Genomic DNA, 20,435 nt, shown 5'->3' on the forward strand with positions numbered 1-20,435 from the left:
AATTATTAATTAGTCAAAGTGACAAGTGATGTTTAAAATTTATTATACTCCAGTTCAAATTCTGCTATTCAAAAATTTTGAGACTTATCAAATTTTCTTAAAAAAATTTTACATACAATGAAAAAAAAATCAAATTCCAAATTTGATTACATTTTCAAAATTTAAAAAACTTCGTAAAATTCAAATCTCATTTTGAAATTTAATTTCGTGATAAAATTTATTTTACAAATTTTATTTACAAAAATTAAATTTTAGTGGTTTTTAAAATTTTCATGTCGATGTAAATTATCAAAATAAATCAAACGTTATGTTGAAAATGGAAAAAAATTAATTTGAAATTTTAATTGCGTTAAGAAAAATACTTACTGCATATTAAAAGCAATAAATTTTTTTACAATGAATTTACTTTTTTAAAATATTCATTGCTGTATATAAATTTATGTATACGTATTATATTTATATCATATACATATCTATGCATACATAACTATGTATATGTAAGCCTCAGCGAGTATTTATTACGTAAATTATGAGCGTGAAGTTGCGAGACGCAAAAGAGTGTTTACGCCCCACAGTACGCAGTGATAAACGAGTAGCGTATGCCAGATCCGTTTAACGACATACAATCTTTGCATTATTTTATCCGTTTGAACTTTTTTCAACAAGTCTATCAATTTAAATAAACCGCCAATGAAATATTGAAGCAGACTATTAATTTTTGAAAAATACAATATAATTCTTAGTAAAAATTCAAAATTACTGATGCAAACTTTCGGGTTGGGGTAAACAAAAAACAAAAGAAAAAAAAATATTGACGAGAATCGAGTATAAGAAAACGGAAGCACAAGAGGAGAGTAACTTATGTACGCGAGTAGGGGATGTAAGTGGGGGGTAAGTCAAGTTACCGCCCGCGGAGGGGGTGGGACTGAATATCGTAGGCGTTGCCACAGCGACCCGAAGTTTTCCGATATCTCCCGAGCATCTCCGAGTGAACACGAATGTGGGGGACTCGGGTTGTCGTGTTTTCATGCGCTTTAGTTCCGCGCCGGGTGCCACGACAGTTGCATCGACGAGTTGTGCGCGCGTGCGTTTAAATTATATGTCACTCTATATAAGACATTATATATTATATTACTAATATTAAATCATCAGTTTGAAGATAAATATATTATATACGCGGTTTATTTTATTAACGAAATACGTAAGTGCACAAACTCGATTATTATTTACCAATAATAATTAAACAATCGATTCACGTTGCGACAATCGAGTTTGGTAAACACGATCGTGTGTGTCAGTGAATATATATTGGATTATTTTTTTTATTTTATTATTTCTTTTGTTCATCTCCATGGTATTTTATTTTCTTGTCCTGTTTATCCACTGACGGATAAGTGAACCTTGAGCACCAAGAGATTAGAGCTTAGGAAATATATTTATATATATATTTAAATAAATAAACAGCCATGTGCCGTGTTTGTGTACAGTGCAGTGTTTTGGTGATAACTTAGTGATTGTAAATGAGAATTTTATGATAATAATAATAATACATAAATTAATTTGTTGATCAGTTTATTTATGAGCGAATACTAAAACTCTTATCACTGGATAGATCACTTATAGATAAGGTAAGGGATAAATACCTTTTATCTTGTAATTTTACTTACTTCATTCGTTTTTTTTTTTTTTTTTTTTTTTTTTTTTTCGTTGGTGCCAGTTTCAAATAATAAATATTTTTATCTAATTTTAACCACCGGGGGCAGCAGTGTCGCGAGTGTTCAAATTTTTTTATTCATTTGAAAATTATATTTACAATTTACTATTACGGTCATAAATATTCAAACATACATTTTATTTTTAAATTCTTATTTACATTTAAATTTTTTATGTGAATATTTTAGTGTACAAATTACAAGTGTCGTGATTAAATTAAATTACAATTGAAAATGATCATATATATAATTTACCAAGTGTTGATTATAAATAAATATACGAAGATTTTTAAATAATAAATAAATTACGGCGACTAAACTTTACACCGGTACCGTGGTTTTGCCGTCGGCGCGTAAAAATTCAAATTCAAATTTTATAATTCACTCAAAAATTTAAATAACTCTTAATTAAATATTTTTTTCATAAACAATATCAAGATCTTAAATATAAAAAAATGTATTTATATATTTTTTTATAATAAACAAAATATAATTAGTTTATTATTTCTCACATATCTCTGATGTAAACAAAAGCCGTCAAGTTGAAACGGAACAGTCTGTCTTACATCTCGAGTTTATAATAGAGAACAATAAACGACTCTATCAACTTTTCCCACTTTGTTTAGAGTATTAAGATATATTAGCTTTTAAACCATAAAAAAACACTCATGCACATAAATATTACAAATGAATATATATCGGAGTAAAGTAAATGAGTTTTAAATTGGACGTAGAGAGAAAAAATAACGAAGAACCCTCACAGACGTGTTTACAATCCAGACTTTATATATGATTATAATTATGATTTTAATTAGTAATTAGTAATTAGCAAGTATAATATCGCGACTAATTTTCATTTTATTACCCGCGAATTTCAAATACCGTTTATTTAATAGACTATTTAAATAAGTTTGAGTTCATATTTATTTAGTTTGTCAATAAGTGGCTTAGACAGATGTCTTTAATATAAATTTTTTTTCATACTTACAGTAACTCAGTGTAATTGCAATGAGACAATAGTTTATGCAATTAACTTTATTATCTTCCGCAAAGTTTCTTTAATAAATATTTTTTATTGAAACATCGCAGTCGATTAAATTTTAAATAATTTTATTTTTATTATAAAAGAGTTGATTACTAGATTTTCATTTGTCTCAAATAATTAAATTACTAAGTACCAGTTTTCATATCAGTACAATGTAATTGTCTATTAAATTTATTTTGTTATTTACCGTAATATTATCAAGTGCAGATAAAGATTTCTTAGCACAATAAAAATTTTTTCTGCCTCAAGAATATTAACGTCTTTAATTTATAATTCAAAAAATTTATTTCAGCGGGTAAACATTTTCTTGCAAGTTACGACTTTTTGCGGCAAAAATTCTTCGAATTCTGTGTTAAAAGCTTTTGAAAAGTTGTTTATTTTTTTTTTGAATATAATTAAGTGGAGGGTTTAGTTTAAAAAGGTTTGAATTATAAAAGGCTTGATTATAAGTTGAGTAAAAAAGTCTTGAAAGTATCTCACTTGCGACATATCCACTTGATCGAGTTACACTTGCCATCGTCGGCTCAGCAGGGCGCGTGCGACGGCCAACAAAACCGTTTCAGATATTCCTTTGAAGATTTACTTTCGGACAGTATACACTATAGATCTCTATATATATGTATACTATTTTTATATAGAACGTCCTACATCGACCTCAAGAATTGTATATTTTTTTTTATATTGAGTTACCAAAACGACAGCAAAGTCCTTAGCGGTCTCATCTTCTTTCGGTACGAGTCTTGACTATATTTCAATAAAATTTAAAAGAGTCGCAACAAATACTAAATGTAAGTTTTTAAACCACTCACCCAATTCACCGTCGGACGGCGATTGTATTTAATATAAAGAATCGGCGGTTCATTTTTTATCTCATCCTTTCACTCTAAATAAAATTACAAATAATATATAGCCCGGTTCTTGTTGCTATTAGTGTGGGAAACACGGCATGAGTATAAATTAGTCTTTAAATTTGCTCCGAAATTTTTTAAACTTCTGACTAATATTTGTTTTATAAATGTATCAGAAATATATGCAAGGACGTGTCTGCCGTGAATGTTTCACTGCTAATAAAAATTTAAAAAGAAATTTCAGTGACTTGCTGTTTTTTGTCTGCTGAATTTTGCTACTTTTTTTTTATTATAAATGCATGTAAAACATTTTGAGGTGGACCATTATGACAAGGCTGCGGTTTTTATATTTGGGTTGGGGGATTTTATATTTTAGAGACGTAAAGATTGACAGAGACTGCTAATATATATAAGAATTAATAGAATTATTTTGTTATCTGACATTTATATGATGATTTTTTATTGTTAAAGTATATGTATATATATATATATATATATATATATATATATATATATATATATATATATATATATATATATATATATATATAAGAGAGTGGTACAAGTCCACTTTCACGTACAGAGAGTAACTGGAAAGTAGGATTTTACTCACTTATTTTATTATTTTATTAATAATAAATTTATAATTTTATATATGTATATTTATATATATATATATTCATATTATATATTATCTTAAAATTATCATTACTTTTAACTTCAGTTGACTAGTAATTATATCTATACATACTTTAGTGATTTGAAGTTATAAATTCTCAATAAAATTTTTTTGAAAACAAATTTTTTTTGGATAAAAGAGAAATTTCCTTCGATTGAAACGAATTTTCTTTAACGAAGACAAATTTTTTTGACTCGAAAATCCTTGACTTGGTTCGAAAACGTCTGTCTTCCAAACTATTTTCTTGACTCAATTTTTTTTTCCGTGTACATAAAAATTTAATAATTTTTTGTCTCTGGGCTGATTAAAAATACGTGTTATCAATTGAAAATAATTTCGAAATTTTTTTTATAACTTCAGTTACAAAAGTCTGATTACCGAAATTAGATAAGATTGCGTTGGGGAAAAGATCAATCGATCGTTATCGTTTTTTAAATTTTTATTTACTTGAATTAATACATAAAAAAATTTTTATTCAGTTCATTTTTCCAAATGTTTTATTTATTCTTTTTAGTCACTTATTATCAATAGTTTGTATGACTAATAATAAAGATTGAGTTAAGTAATTAAAATTATTACACCTTACAGTTATAATTCTGATTTCATTATCAGTTATAATTACCAATATTTGACGGTCTTTAATTTAGAAATTATAATTATATATTACAGTATATGTGTATTTTAAGTTTTTGCTATAAATCCTTGTTTTTATGAGTGGGTTTTTTTATTTTTTACAAATTAATTTATTTTCATGTCACAATAAAAAAAGATTTTTTTTTATCAACTTTGTTTTCAAGTCCAAGTTCCAAATTCATATCTTTTGTTTGATAAAATATCGAACGCAATAATGTTGGAATTTTTTTTAATATCCCGATGGCAATATATGACGACATTTAATAAATGTTCAACGTTAATTCGTTTTTCGATTAGACGTTTATTTCTTTTGTCGAAATCAATACCAGACAAAGTAAAAAACATTGTGATGGTCATGAAATTTTTTAATTCAAAAATTATCTTTATATAGACTTTATAGCCTCAGTAATTAGTCTACTTATCGCAGTGTAATTAATCGCTTTTGTAATTGCATTTAATACAGATCAAAATTAAATTACTGTAAATTACTAAAGACTTGCTTACTTATAAAATTTATTTTTTTTTTCCAATCGAAAAATCAAGATCTAAAATTTATCAGAACGTTTTTTTTTCTTTATTTCTAACGTCAAATAATATAATCAATACACGACTTTTGCTTTATCGATAACATTTATCAGATACAACTAGACAGTTACTTAAAAGTACACACGTTACTTATACAGGAAACAAAATTTAAATTTTAAAATAACTTAAAATTATTAAATCATTACCTAACACTTCAAATAAATTATCGCCGATAATAATCTCATTAGTTCATGTACGTCGTTAATTTTTTTTTAGCCTTTAAATATTTAATTTTGAAAAAAAAAAAAAAAAAAAAAAATTTTATATTGTAGTTTACAGTCTCCTTAAATATTATCTTATCATAAAATATTTTTTTTCGGATATCTTATCGATCAAGTTGTTTTCGAATACTCTATATATATTTTTAACCAACTCACGTATTCCGTTGACCGGACATTTATATATATAATCAATATTACATATTTTTTTATTACACTGTAAAAAATCGGGAGTAACGTCGGAGTAATTACGGATTCTATTTAAATCCAAATTTACTTCGTAACTCAGTTCCGGAGTTTAAAAAAAAATTACTTCGCATACGGAGTAAATAGGAAATTTTTTTTCAAATTAATGAATTCGGAGTGATCTGGATTTTATTTAAATTCGAATTGACTCCGAGAGAATTAAATAAAATACGCAGTCTTCAGAAAACTTTTTACAGTGTATATATTTATTATCAATTAATAATCAATTTTGTTTTTAACTTTTTAAATTAATGTACAAAAATAATTACGGGCGGTCATTTTGAATAACCTGATAGCGAAGAAAAAAAATAAAGGATTGATGATAAAAATTGATATGCAATTATTTCAGTGTTATCACGCACAAAGTAGCTGCTTAGTCCCCACTGAACCTCAACCACCCAATTACAAATCTATATGTTTATTTATACATACATATATGTGTATATCTATATATATGTTATCAAACCGCTGATTACATTAAACATTTGGTCAAGACTTCGATACAATCGCCCACCGTCCATTCTCAGCTTCGTTGATCGTAAGATTTTTCTCACAATCACTACCGTAGTCTATATTAATTATAACTCTTAAAAAAATCTATCAGTACTTAATATCAGCTTAAATTAACATTTAATTAAATTTGATTTCAGATTATCCTCGATGTATTTAATTCAAACCAAATAATCATTCAAGACTTGGACCGGAGAAAGAGAAACCATATGAAATATCAGCAACGAGATTACTACGAGGGTCCGATCCTCCGGGACTTGAATCTCCTGAATCTTTTTTCTCATTTCATTCACTTATTCTAATATTCATATATATATATATTTATATCTATTTCTGAGTTAAATTTCTTCGTTACTCAATATCAATTAATTTGCTCTTGTCCGCGTTACGTGTGCGTGTGTGATACGCACACGCAGTATAAATCCCCACTCTGGTTATCTAGGCGTGGGACAGAAGAATAATATAAAAAATCCATTTTTTCTCTCAAACCGTACGGGGCGCTTCGAAGCGCACGAAGTAAAGCTACAAAAATTCTGGACATAATGGACATGAGCAGCGAATCGAGCGCGGCGCGTTGGTATGAGCCGCCGAGGACGAGTCTAGAGTCTGCGGGTGCTGGGGGTGCGGGTGTGCCCGGTGTCAACCCCGACTATAGAACTTACTACCCTCATGCAGCGCCGACGCCTCATCATCCCGCAGCAGCCGCCCACTACGCTCACAGTGAGTACACACTATTAATTATCATTATTATTATTTTCTCATTAAAAAAAAATCTCAATTTGTATTTCGCGCCGTCAAACAAACTAAAAAAATAAACATCTTTTAAACTACTCTCACTTTTTAGTCAAAAAGCTCGAGTTTTAATAAAAAGTCGCCCACTAAACTTGCGATTTATGTCTGACGGCGGCCTTTCAACCCCCGAATCGTCTCGTTCATGACTAGACTCTAGTAAACATCATATATAAATACGTTTCTGTATATGAGCAGCCTCTTTTAATCTTTTTCTTAATAAGTGAGATGGTAAGAGATTGCCGGGTCGATCACCCTCTCGATTTCTTTAGATCCTCGTTGGCATGTGCCAAGTATTTAACACGCTTGGCCGTAATGAGAACAGCGTCAATGTTATCGCGACTTTACATCCAACTCTTTCTCGTCTCCTCATTTTGCAACTGCTTATATATATATATATATATTATACATTTTTCTCATTTCATCTATACATCGTCCTTTGTACTAAACTCAGCGCAGCCTGTAAAATATTACCGAGGGAGCGTGATTCAATTTGTGCTCATGCCGATTCGATTCGTGGAAACGTTGACCATCAACCGGCGGCTTGGATCATCAGCTTATGGCTCGGGGGTAGAAACAAACCGAGGCATAAATTATATACATATATGTTACATGTGTGTAGTTGTGTGTATGTATGATAAAAAGAGACGTATGTAATTCGAAACTCTATATATGTAAGGCCCTTGGAACGCGATATCCCTGATTTTAGCCGACATGGATCATACTTATCGTAGCTCGTGGCATCCTGGCCCAACTCCCTTTTACTTCCATTCGTTCTCTCTACTCTACTTTTACAATGTCATGTTTTTTGGTATACCATACATATATATATACTCAAGAAGATTTGACCTCGAGTATCTCTTTACCAACTTTTACTTGCTACTTGTCTTAAACTTTTTTTTTCTATTTTTTTATACAATAAAATTGTATGAGATCCAATTTATGGCCATGAACATCAACTATCCCAGTCTTGAGCTCTGTTACACGTCATCTACTTGTATAGAAAACCAACAGAAGGACAGACACTGAATTGATGACCAGGACAATAATGGAGCATGGGTAGATTTTGCATGTAACCATGGACTTAACGGAGTGGATTCAAAAGTGTGTGAGCAGGGTTTAGTGGAGTCTATATTTTTAATTAGCACTAGTGACTACTGTACTAGGTAGTGTATGATAAGGAAAACGACGTAGTGCAAGAGCGAGGGAGATCATGTTGTCTTATGGACTTGTAAACTTACCAGAGAGGGAGTAAAGAAGAAGAAGAAGAAGAAGACGAAGAAGAAGGCGTAAGAGCACGGCGCAGTGGTTGCGGCAGACAGGAAGGAAGCGCAGCCAACCGTAAAGCCACGGGGTCTGAGAGAGGTGCATACGTAATTGCAGGCCACAGGGAGGCGCGCGCTGATGCCTCAACTCTTCGTTTTATAGGTTACATTTATGTATATGTTGTACATATATATGTACATATATTTATATTGTTGTCTGTATAAAACTGGGGATGTATAAGAATATACCTCATATTTTCTTCCTGCTCCCAGTGTTTATCAGATCGACTGTCACGTTTGATCGATCATTGATCCATTGACACTGGAGCTCTCGGTTTTTTGTCCAAGCACGAGAATAAATGAAAAAAATTAAATATTTAAAGTCGGGGAATTTATGTATGGGGATCGCAATGATGATGATGGTGATGGCTTGTCGTGGGGGTCAAATCAGGTTTTTTCTCCAATTGTATTTTACAGCAGACTAAAGCGGAAGCATTTATATATATACATACATGTATTATAACACTTAATAATATGTGTGTTTATTTTATATATGTAATGTATAATATATATGTGAGTGTGTGTGTTGTTGAGGTGTATTATATGGTGTGTGTCGAGAACGCGAGAATACACGGTGGCTCGCGGCTCTTGGACGACGCCATCTTGTGCAAATGTACACGGCAACCGAAGGCGGAGCCAAGAGAAGACTCGCGAACGGGTCATCTCGCTGTTACATCCACCAATTCGCGGATTTTATTATTCATCATATTTGTGGTTCTCTGAAAAAATTTTAAAAATTTTTATCCGTCTCATTTAAAGTTTATAAATTTCGTTAAATTAATTAGGGATGTAAATTTGTGTTGATTTTGAATTTTTTTTTTTTTTTTTTTTTTTTTTTTTTTTTTTTAAGTAATTAACTAAATTTTATTTCAATCGCATTGTTTGTAATGAATTACTGATCGATGAAGAATTTTAAAACTAGAGTATCAAAAAACTGCAAAGTGGTGCAGGGTCAATTTCACGGTGAAAATTGTATGTTATTACATCGATCAAAAGCAGGAGTAGAGGAATGAGGGAGAATAAGGATAAAGTTTAAAAAAAAATATCTTACGCTGCTGGGGGCACTTGAGTACTATAAGATGTTATTTTCTTAAAATTTTTTTCGCATCACGTAAATTTCTCGTTTTTTTTTTTTTTTTTTTTTTTTTTATTATTATAAAATATATATAGATATATACTAATATGTGTAGTAGGAGCGCGAGTTCAAGGAAGTTCATAAAAAGTATTTTTTTCACATCTAAAAATATATATTTCGTTACAATATAAAGTGTTAGGTATATATTTAATTTAATTATTTTTATTATTACTATTTTGCAGTTAATTTTTATTGTTCTCTAATTGGAGTAATTAAAGCTATTGTGAAAATTATCAAAACATAAATTTATAAATACTTTAACCGAGTGAGTTAGTGATTGTTGTATTTGGAGTTTGAGTAAAACGATTCTTAGAAATTCATAATCGCAATATCTACCTATATATTCATGTGCACTCAACGACGTGAGTAATTGCAGTTTGTTATTCCTCGCGCGTTAAGATGTATTATATATATTACATATATATGTATATATAAAATACATTAGAGATAGAAAGAGAAAAGTACAGAAAGTAAGAGCGCGCGTTGATTCAATTCACCAGATCTATACTCTTGTATATAAAATTATTTTATAATAATAATAATATATTTATAGAGATGAAAAGAAAACACAAGTTGCATACAATTTATCAAAAGTGAGCATAATACAACTTTTAATTTTTTTTTCAAATATCATTGAAAATACATATCTTCTATTTTAGAATACATTTATATATGTTTTATCTTCATATAAAAATTGATCGATCAATATTGCATCATGATTTCATTTGGTAGAGTTTGATTTTTATCATGATCCACCGATCTATTTATCACGTTTCTACTTGGATGTCAGCATTACAGTATAAAGTATCGATACACAAACTACTTTATTCATATATATCTATATATACACGATGGTTTTTATTTTTCTATTTATCTCAGATTGATTTAATCCCGGAGGTGTCGCAGAAGCGGCACGGAAATCGCACGTCTGTACTACGTGATCGATTCACCGATCATGAGAGTTCTATAAAAGAGTCTAGAGTCGCTAGATGTGAGTGTCGGCAAAGAGTAAACACAAAACAACGTCTTTGCTGATGCACGACGTCAAACGCATCCAAATTAATTCTAAGGAGTACACACATGTATATATGGAAAGTATATATGCATATATATATATATATATATATATTTATAATTATATACATAGTCCATGTATGTATTGTTGCTATGATGTGTACTCAAGTCAAGTTATTTATCATTTCTTGATCCTTACACTCTTTTATCATGATTATTATTTATTTCTCTGGAGCTGTTTAATATTCGCTTGCTCCTTTCGCTCTTCATCCATCAGGATTATATTCACCTGAAGAATCGGTGACGCCATGGAATGCAGACCCCTTTACACTCGTTAGTTTTGCTGCGCTCTCGTGTGCGTTCGCGTGTACACTTAATATTATATCCAGCAGCAGGCGTGCCTCTGTACTAGTCTGCTCGTATCCTCGTCTATTCTCGCTAGTGATATCCCAGCCGACGCTTTATTTTATTCAGCAAACTGATGTTGGGTAGCACTGACACTTGAACTGGAAAATTGTTGGAGAGAGTTACAATTTTATGTTTTCTATTACTCATTATTATGATTATTATACAGACATAAATTTAATAAAAGTGATAATGAGGTTTAGTAATTAATATTTTTTAAAAGTGAAAATATTTATTATTTTACTGAAACACGAAAACCTTGACCTTGTATAGAGGGATAAATTTTTTTTAGTGTTGTATAAACTGGAACTGTGTATTTAAACTTGTAAATAAAAGACTAGACACACCGGTCGATTAGCATACGAAATTGTCGCCGAACTGGACCCCTTATAATACTACTCCCTCTCTCTTTCTCTCTCGTAGTTCTCATACAGCAACGAATCGATGTAATCGCCGAGGATTTTATGTCCACGCTCCTCGAATAATACACGTGTAAGGACAACTTCATTCTCTGATGGACGTTTGCTACAAAATATATATACACATATACACAAATTTCGAGTGCCCGTATAAAATATTTAACAGGAAGGTCAAGTGATTTGTAGAAAACTAATAAAGGAAAACATGCTAAAACTTTAATTTAATTTATTGTCCAGAACAGGGATGATGATCATACTGATGGAGATGGATGAGGAAAGAATCCAGTTTATAGACAAATATAGAATTTGCTTGCATGAAAATCCATGTGAGTCTGGCAAGGGAACCGGATGCGCTATCCACCGCCATCTTGATCTCCTCGTTCGTGATATAATGGCCACCATCTACATTTTTAATGAATATTCATCGACACTCTGTCTCTCTCTTAGTCTTGTAACATGTGTGTGTGTGGTTTTGTCTGCACGATCTGCTGTACCGCAGCCGCAAGCGCTATGAGAATACATGTATTTATATATGTATGTATGTATGTATATATCTGACTCGACAATTATCTAGGAGCTCGACAGCCATAATACTAATTATCACTGTTGTGAAATTTATTCGCTGATATACTGTCCGCAGTCTTCATCACCATAATCATTATCATCATCATCATCATCAGGAAAATATATGTATAATTATTTAAAAATCGATTGCTTAATATTCCAATTAATTTATTCTCATCATCAGAATAAATGAAAAAATTCAAAGTAATTAAATTTAAATGCGGCTAAAATTTTTTGAACTGGACTCTGGACTGTTGAGTCAAAATTTACATTAATTTCGGAGTAATTTTAAAAAATTTAAAAGTTTTATATTTTATTTATTTATTTATATTTATATATTAAAATGTATAATATTGAGCAAAGTAATTTTTGTCTCAATGATTTTAAAGTGTGTTCGTGGTCTGAATTTCATGGACCAGCATCCCGGTTGCTGTCTGTCCCCTGAGACTGGTAAAAGATGTGTAACATATCACGGCAATGAAAAAAAAGTAAAAAAATTAAGACTAAAACGGGTAGAATAAGAATAAATAAAAACAAGTAGCGAACTCTTTGCTGATGGTATATATAGGAGAACTATCAAGGAAAAGCGGCGCCGTATAGGAAGCCAAGTTGTTTCTAATATGGCGTGCCTCGAGAATTCTCTCTCTAACCACTTTGCTTTTTTACACTACAGTGGTTCTGCAAACGAGATCAGCTCTCGTCTCATCTTTATCTCTTTCTTTAAACTCTGTCTTTATTCCTCTTATGAAGGTCTCTCCAGAGGAGAGCAATCGCAGTAGCTGGAGTAAGGAGTTAAGAGTAAAGAGTAAAGAGTATAAGCAAAATCAGCAACAGCAGCAGCTTCTTTCTCAGCGCTTTGCTATATATCTACTAGAGAATAAAATTCTCAGTGGAATCCTGCGACATTTGTCACTGCAACGAGACGCTACAATCCAACTGCGCGTGCATGTCGGCCTATCGATGGCTCGCCTACTCGTTTACCGACGAGTCACGTGCAGGCAAACTCATCCACGGTTATTGCTAAAAACAACCTCGAGAGCTATCTTTTTACCTGCTACCATTTAAGGTTACACAATAGCAATATAAAATATAACATTCATACATTTAAATAACAACTTATATATTATACTTTTAAGTAGACCAAAAAAAAATTAAAAAAAAATTCAGATGGGTAAAAAAAGGTCGGAATAAAGTTTTAAAGCGGCGGCTATTCAAGTCTTATTTTTTACTCTCCATGATCTGACACTCGTTACTTAGTAAGAAACTTTTTTTTCATCCTCTTTCTCTAAATACTCGCATGATGAATTACATAAAATTATAAAAGCAAACAAAAAATTAATGCGCAGTATTTATATTAATAAAAGTGTACTCTCACTGCATGAAAGTGTGAAATAATTCACGCAGTGAAATGTAATGAAAAAATAATTTACACGAGACTTGGGTCTATTTATGATAAAATAGTACAATAGTTGGAGTAAAAATTTTTATTTAAAATTAATAATATGTAGTGTAAAAAGAGAAAGAGAGTATTGCATAGCGCATTTGAAGGTGGCAGGCTCGACCTGGCAAGAAACGTTCGATATATCGATCCTGGACGCTTGCGCCTCCGTGCCAGGTAAGCTCAGGTAATAAGAGCCGCGTGCCGAGTCGACGCCAATCGAGAAAGAATCCTTTTCATTTGAAAGCTTCTCTCGGGAAAAAGAAACCAAGTGGGTGGACTGGGTTCTACGTATGAGTTTTAACAAAAAAGAAAAAGAATAATAATGAAAGAAAAGAAAATAGCCCTAACACGAACGAAAGAAAACCTCTAGGTCCTTGGGTTCAGCGATCACGCGATCATCGAATAGACTCGGCGTCGCGACGCCTTCTTGCGCATACCCGTCACGATAATCGCTTTTAAAGAATTCGTTTCACCTATTTTTTAAAAATCTCAAGAGCTTGTGTTTTACTATCGATCTCCTTTTATTTTCTTACGCAAAAAGCCGCGACATGTCGGAAGACATTCACAATTATGGACGTTATCAGTTATCATAAATAATATAAACGTCATTATAATAAAAATAAGACGTCACGAGGGTGATGAAATTCGCAAGTACACATGTGCACCAACCAACGGTTAATTATCCGAGTGAGCTCACGTAACTCGCGAGAACGCGCGTTAATACTTATATGGAAATCTAAGGAATCTCATGTATGTTCTTTTCTAAGAGTTTTAACTGTTGGGTCCGGTGTTAAATCCACACATGTATGTATGATAATGTATATGAACACATAAATACATCCACACGGAAATAAATTAAGTGTTTATACATAGATATATATGTGTGTGTATGTGTGGAGATTGATATCCAGTGTATGAGGTTGGCTCGTATATAATTTGCGACAAGGAATCGGTAATCCACGTTCCTCTTGGCCGGTCCGGTTAATTAAGCCGTCGCAATTAGCTTTTCCCCCGTGGGCAAAAGTCACTTGCAAAAAGCCAATTATTCCAAACACGCAGCACGTACATCAAGTCACATGACGCCCGGACTTATTACATTCAACTCCTAATCATCCTTCTTTATAATTATGGTACGAGTGTTTTAATTTTTTAACTAATGTTGATGTTGCTCAAAGACATTATTTAAATAGCCGCGCTAATTACTGTATTTTTGTTAACAGGTAGAATGGCAGGAAGTGGCGTATCTGGTGGACCAGTGAGTCAGGTCTGCCGTCCACATTTTCACGGCATCCATCCCTGGTTATCCAGTACAGCGGGAGACGCTAAGCCGTGGGCATTTCCAGCGACAACGGCGTCGACCGGTGGGACTGCAGAAGATAAACCTCAGAGTCCTTTGGGCTCGTCGTTACCACCTACCACTGTGAGTTTGTCAAGCCACGGTGTCAATGGAGGACACAACCTGTTTTCATTTCCACCCACGCCGCCTAAAGACGCTACCCCTGACAGCATAACCACTAGCACGAGTTCCACAACAAATAACAACAATAATTCAGCGAGCAATAACAATAGTACAAATAATGGAAGCAATTCACTGGGTCTTGGTGGTGGTAACAGCGAATACCAAGCGGCAGTGGCACATGCGGCTGTGATGGGGGCATTTATGCACCACCAAGACGCACTGGGAGCAACATCGGGTGGCTCGTGTGACGTTAAACCATCGGTGATGCTGGGTCATCATCACGGCGCACCTTCACCCCCACATCAGCACAACGGGGGCAATAACGGCGGAGGCGGTGGCCAGGTGAAACAGCGAGAAGGTAATAGCCAATCCACGAATAATGGTGCCGGTGGTGGTACAAATTCGGCTGTTAATGGCCAACAGCAGCAGCAACAACAGCAGCAGCAGCAATCGGCAAATCAACAAGCGAATGCACAGCAGCAACAACAGGATTACCAGAATCCTGGCGGTGCTACTTCACCATCGTGCAGGGACTCCTATCATCCTGCCTCCCATCACCACCATCATCATCACGCGACCTCAACTTCCCAGTATGATCCTACTGCGAGCGCTTACAACATGTATTCGCACCTACAGTATCCTACCCATCACGCCCACAATCCACACAACGGATCCTCGTTGTTTTCTGGATCCCATCACGCAACAACCGGTGTACCCGGTGTTGTCAGTCCTGACGCAAAACTTCTTGGCTCCTCGCACGGCAACACCCCAAATTCACCCGGTTCCCAACAACAGCAGCAGCAAAAGCCGAGGAACAAGTCCAGAACGTCCGCCGGTAAGCGGCATTTTCTTTTCTTCTTTTTTTATCATTTATTTACTTTATTATTTTATTCATTTATTTATTTATTCTTTATTCATTTTCTTTAACACTTGGCTTGGTTTATGGTTTCATTTATTTTATTGGTTTGCTTCTAATTTATTTTTATCTAACATACTAGATTGTCACAATTTAGTTGTTCTCTTATTAATTTTAATGGCCAGCGATGGTTTCATTTATTGTTTTTAATTTAAATAATTTATTTTAAGTTCATTATTATTTTTTTTTTTAATTATTTTTAATTATTTTATTTTGAGAAAATGGACGTTATTGGACAACACCACGATTATTAATGTATTTTTGGCTCACGTTATGACCTGTTTTTGAGTGGCACCCACCACAAAACCGCGCGCACCCACGATTATTATTATTATATACGTGATATATGATATTAAAACAAATTAAAATAATAATAATTATATTAAAGGAATTTTAAATCCTCATTAACTAATGGCCTAGGAAGCATCTACAGGCAATCACAACACGAGCACGTTTCATTTTTTTTTTTATTTATTGTTTTTCGATGTGGTGTGGCTAAAATTCACAAGCAACTCTGTCTCCACCATACTCGACTGTATTTTTTTTTTTCTTTTACTTCACAGACTAATAGAGTCTTCCCTAATTAAATACAATAATAATATATATGAATAATAATAGAAAATAAAATTATTAAATAAAAGGCAGAGACGTGCGATTGCCACAGTCTTGCAATTATACGAGTAGGTCAGTTCCGTTGGGTTAAAAAAAAACATCCCTAATTTCGCGAACAATAGACTAACGATTGCGGTAGCGCGCTAATTAAACTCTTGCGACAGACTCTTACCGCGTTCAGTCTGCCGTAGCAAAAAAAATATAAATAGAAAATTAAAACGAAGACGAATAAGTTTTAAAAGTAATGCGTAAAAGCAGTAGATTGAGAACAAAAGAACTTTATTCTAAAATAGTTAAATTTAAATTAAAAAAAAAAAAAAAAAAAAAAAACTTTTGACTCATTAGATATTAAATGCGTGAGAGTTTTACTGCGCATACAAAACTCGTCAGTTATTCGCGGCCGAGGAAATCAAAGTAAAGAAAAGTCATGTTGTTGATTACTAAATAATTAAATCTTCCCACGATATGTTACATCTTAAGTTCAATACGCAAATTAAAATAATAATTGCCGGCTTAGAAATAATAATCCATTGAATTATTTAATTTAAATTGTTTGAATTATTTTCATTGGTAATAAATTTAGTCTTGACATTTAAATATTTAAATTAAAAATGAATACGGAGTAAAAAAAATTAAATTTTTTTTTCTACAACAATAAAGTCATTATCATTAGTTTATTATTATTATTTTTTTAATGACGCTGCAAATATTAACTGCTGGACACACCTCAGGATGAAGAGAAGCAGCTTCACGGTTTGGCTAAAGATTAATATTAATCATCAATGAGGAAAAAAAAAGTTAATATCTACATACATTTTTTTTTCTTTTTTTTTTTTTTTTCTTTTATTACAATCGATAATCCAAATATATAATCCTGTTGCTTTTCCTTTTCTTAATTATATATCTTTAATACACCGTTACCCTATTTGTCCTCACAAAAAAAAAAATTTATATAAAAATCCTGTATCCCGTTTTTATCTTAAATAAAATAATAAATTGCAATGGCAATTAAAAATAATGTCTTAACAATCCTAAGGTTCTGCTTTTGCTCTGGTAATCGCTTATTGGTATGTCGGCAATGCATGCGAGTTATTAATGTTTGTAAGACAAAGAAAAATAATAATTAAATGAATAAAAATATTTTTCATTGTCCTGAAGCTTTAAAAAGTATAAATCTAATTGAAATTTTAATTTTATTATTTCAATTTGATTTCATCATAATTATATATACACAGAGATTATTTTTTTATTTAAATTACTCTCCAGTCTAGAGTAAGCTTGGATTTATTAAAAAAAAATAATTTTTTTTTTTAATTTTTAATTCTTTATGATAAAAAATACTTTGCATTACCATATAATTTTTTTTTTATTTTTTAATTATAATTTCCATTGAATTTCGTAAACTTTAATGAAAATATTTTTTTTTTATAATTAAAAAAATTCGTAGTCTTCAATTAAAATACAATATAATTATTTAAAAATTTATATACCATCTGACCAATCAAAATATTTAATTAGATTTAAATTCAAAAATTTTTTTTAAATACAGTACTAATTTTTTTTTTAAATTTCGAATTATTTCTGACTTATAAATTTATTAAAGCCTACAAATTTGAAAAAAAAAATTTTTCAGTGTAAAGTATTTTGTAAGCAATATTTAGAAAAAAAAAATAAATCGCAATTTATTATGCAGATTTACTAACGGTAAATTAATTTTTAATCTTAAATAATCTCCGTGTAATTATGATATAATAATATTTATCATAAATAATTGGATAATAAAATAAAAAAAGTAATAATAATTTATATAATTGGGGTATATAAATATTCGTAGAGGGTCGCGAGTGTGTCAACTGCGGAGCAACTTCGACGCCACTTTGGAGACGAGATGGTACTGGACATTATCTCTGCAATGCCTGTGGGCTCTATTACAAAATGAATGGACAAAATCGACCGTTAATCAAACCCAAGAGACGTCTGGTGAGTACTCAATTTACTCAACATACATTTATATACATATATATTTATAATAATAATAATACCTGCTGATTAATTAATCAATTCGATCTCGTCAAGTGCTTTCAAGCAAAACTAACAGTCAATATAATCTATAATATATACATATTTATAATATTTGATCTTACGAGAGTTATAAGACAGATAAATTCATTTGATGACAGCCACTAGCTTTGATCGTAACTAAATATCGCTGTTTTATTATCATTCTAAATGTTTCCTTAAGATAACTTTCGCGTTAACTGCTCGTTCAGATCAACAATTCTCTCTCTCTATATATATAACATATATATATGGTATTTATATTCATCGCTAGTGATGTTCTTATCCATCGAATTAGTGTTGGAATAATAAAACACTAAAATTTAATGTCTCAATTTAAATTTTATTGACAAATATATCAATTAGATTTATATTACTCAGAATAATTATTAATTAATTAATTAGGCTTGATAAATTTAAACTGTACTGCATAATAAATGAATGAAAGTGGTCGTAAGATGATTAATATTAGTTCTGTAGTCTAGGGATCGTGTTTTTATAAATAAGGTAAAGTTAGTGAGGATCGAAGCTCAAATATTGTGACAGGACGGTGAGACCCGGGCACGCCCATCCATCCGTCATTTGGGCAAGAAGGGCTCGCAGATATATCAACGCCTTGATAAAATATTTATTCCCTCAATATAATTTTTTTAATGTTGATTTAACGAATCCTCAGTACTTAGTCATTATGAGAAACTGATGCACGTGAGTGCGTTACCGTGGCTAATAAAATATGGATCGGTTTAAAGTGCCGGTTGTCGCGCGTTTAAACGTCACGCGTATGTACAGCCTATAATTTTCGTCATTACCACGTGAATTTTATATTCGTTCAATACCACGTTCAATCCACGATTTTATTATTTGACAACACGCACGTGTTTACCTCATCAACTTTTATATATATTTATTTATTTATTTTCGGTATATATCGGGTTTGTCACACGTTGTTACCTAGGGTGTGAAACATTTCAATAATTTATTTCATGACAATCATTTTTTTTCTCGGTCATAATTTAGTCTAGTTTTTTTATTTTTTTATGATAATCATATATTTAATCTTTTCTTTTGTTCGGTATTATTTGATAAGTAAAAATAAATAATATTAATATATGTAAAGAGCAAGACGTTTTGAAAATTACCGGTTGGTAAAATGCATAAAGAAGTTTACATAAAAATATTAAATGTTTATTAATTTTTATGTAAATTTAATAACTCATATTCTAAATGACTTTGATACTCTTTTCAATGAAAATTATTTATACGGAATGAATTTTAAATTCTATTAATTAAAGTAGAAAATTAAAATTTTCATTTATTTATAACATTAAAAATTTAATTAGTCATATTTTTAAGTACTGCATTAAAGTAACGACCCCTTGTCACATATGGGACTGAAAGAAATTTCTTTATCGACGATCTAGAAAAATAAAGCGACCACCCGTTACAATAACTCATGTATAATGTACTCGCATTAAATCCTCGGCATTTATTTACACCCCTGTTTGTCCGGCACTTTTTTTTTAAAACAGAAGCTCTAGATGAAAAAACATCTGAGATGCGCAAACTTTTGCTTGCACACTTTCATTAATTTATTCATCCTTGAAATAATCGCGTGCGCTTTTGCTCCACTGGCTAAAAAGTAAAATCCCGCGGATGATGATTAACTCCATTTTACATTGTACTGTTGCGTGTAATTTATAAAAAAAAAATAATAATAAATAAAATCAGTGAGAACAAAATCTCACTTTTTAATGCACGTTTCGGTGCACATGGACTCGACTCTATAATACATATATTTATAACAAAAAAAATAGACGTCATA

The 20,435-nt window shown here is 31.4% G+C and overlaps 1 protein-coding gene across 5 annotated transcripts in view; it reads left to right on the forward strand.

The window, feature by feature from the left end:
• The window catches only part of LOC103571261 (GATA-binding factor 3), a 123,462-nt gene that overhangs the window by 70,067 nt on the left and 32,960 nt on the right, over positions 1 to 20,435 (forward strand). For 3 of the 5 annotated variants that reach the window (XM_014445023.2, XM_053739953.1, XM_053739950.1), the window contains exons 7-9: positions 6,617 to 7,196; positions 14,789 to 15,862; positions 18,390 to 18,535. In XM_014445023.2, coding sequence (XP_014300509.1) covers positions 7,019 to 7,196; positions 14,789 to 15,862; positions 18,390 to 18,535 — 1,398 coding nt within the window. In that variant the 5' untranslated portion in view covers positions 6,617 to 7,018. Of the gene's footprint in view, positions 1 to 1,048; positions 1,629 to 6,412; positions 6,505 to 6,616; positions 7,197 to 14,788; positions 15,863 to 18,389; positions 18,536 to 20,435 lie in introns of those variants that run through there. The other 2 variants (XM_008549367.2, XM_008549370.2) reach the window with 2 other exon arrangements.

The sequence above is a fragment of the Microplitis demolitor genome, chromosome 1, assembly GCF_026212275.2.
Source record: "Microplitis demolitor isolate Queensland-Clemson2020A chromosome 1, iyMicDemo2.1a, whole genome shotgun sequence".
Taxonomy (NCBI): Eukaryota; Metazoa; Arthropoda; class Insecta; order Hymenoptera; family Braconidae; genus Microplitis; species Microplitis demolitor.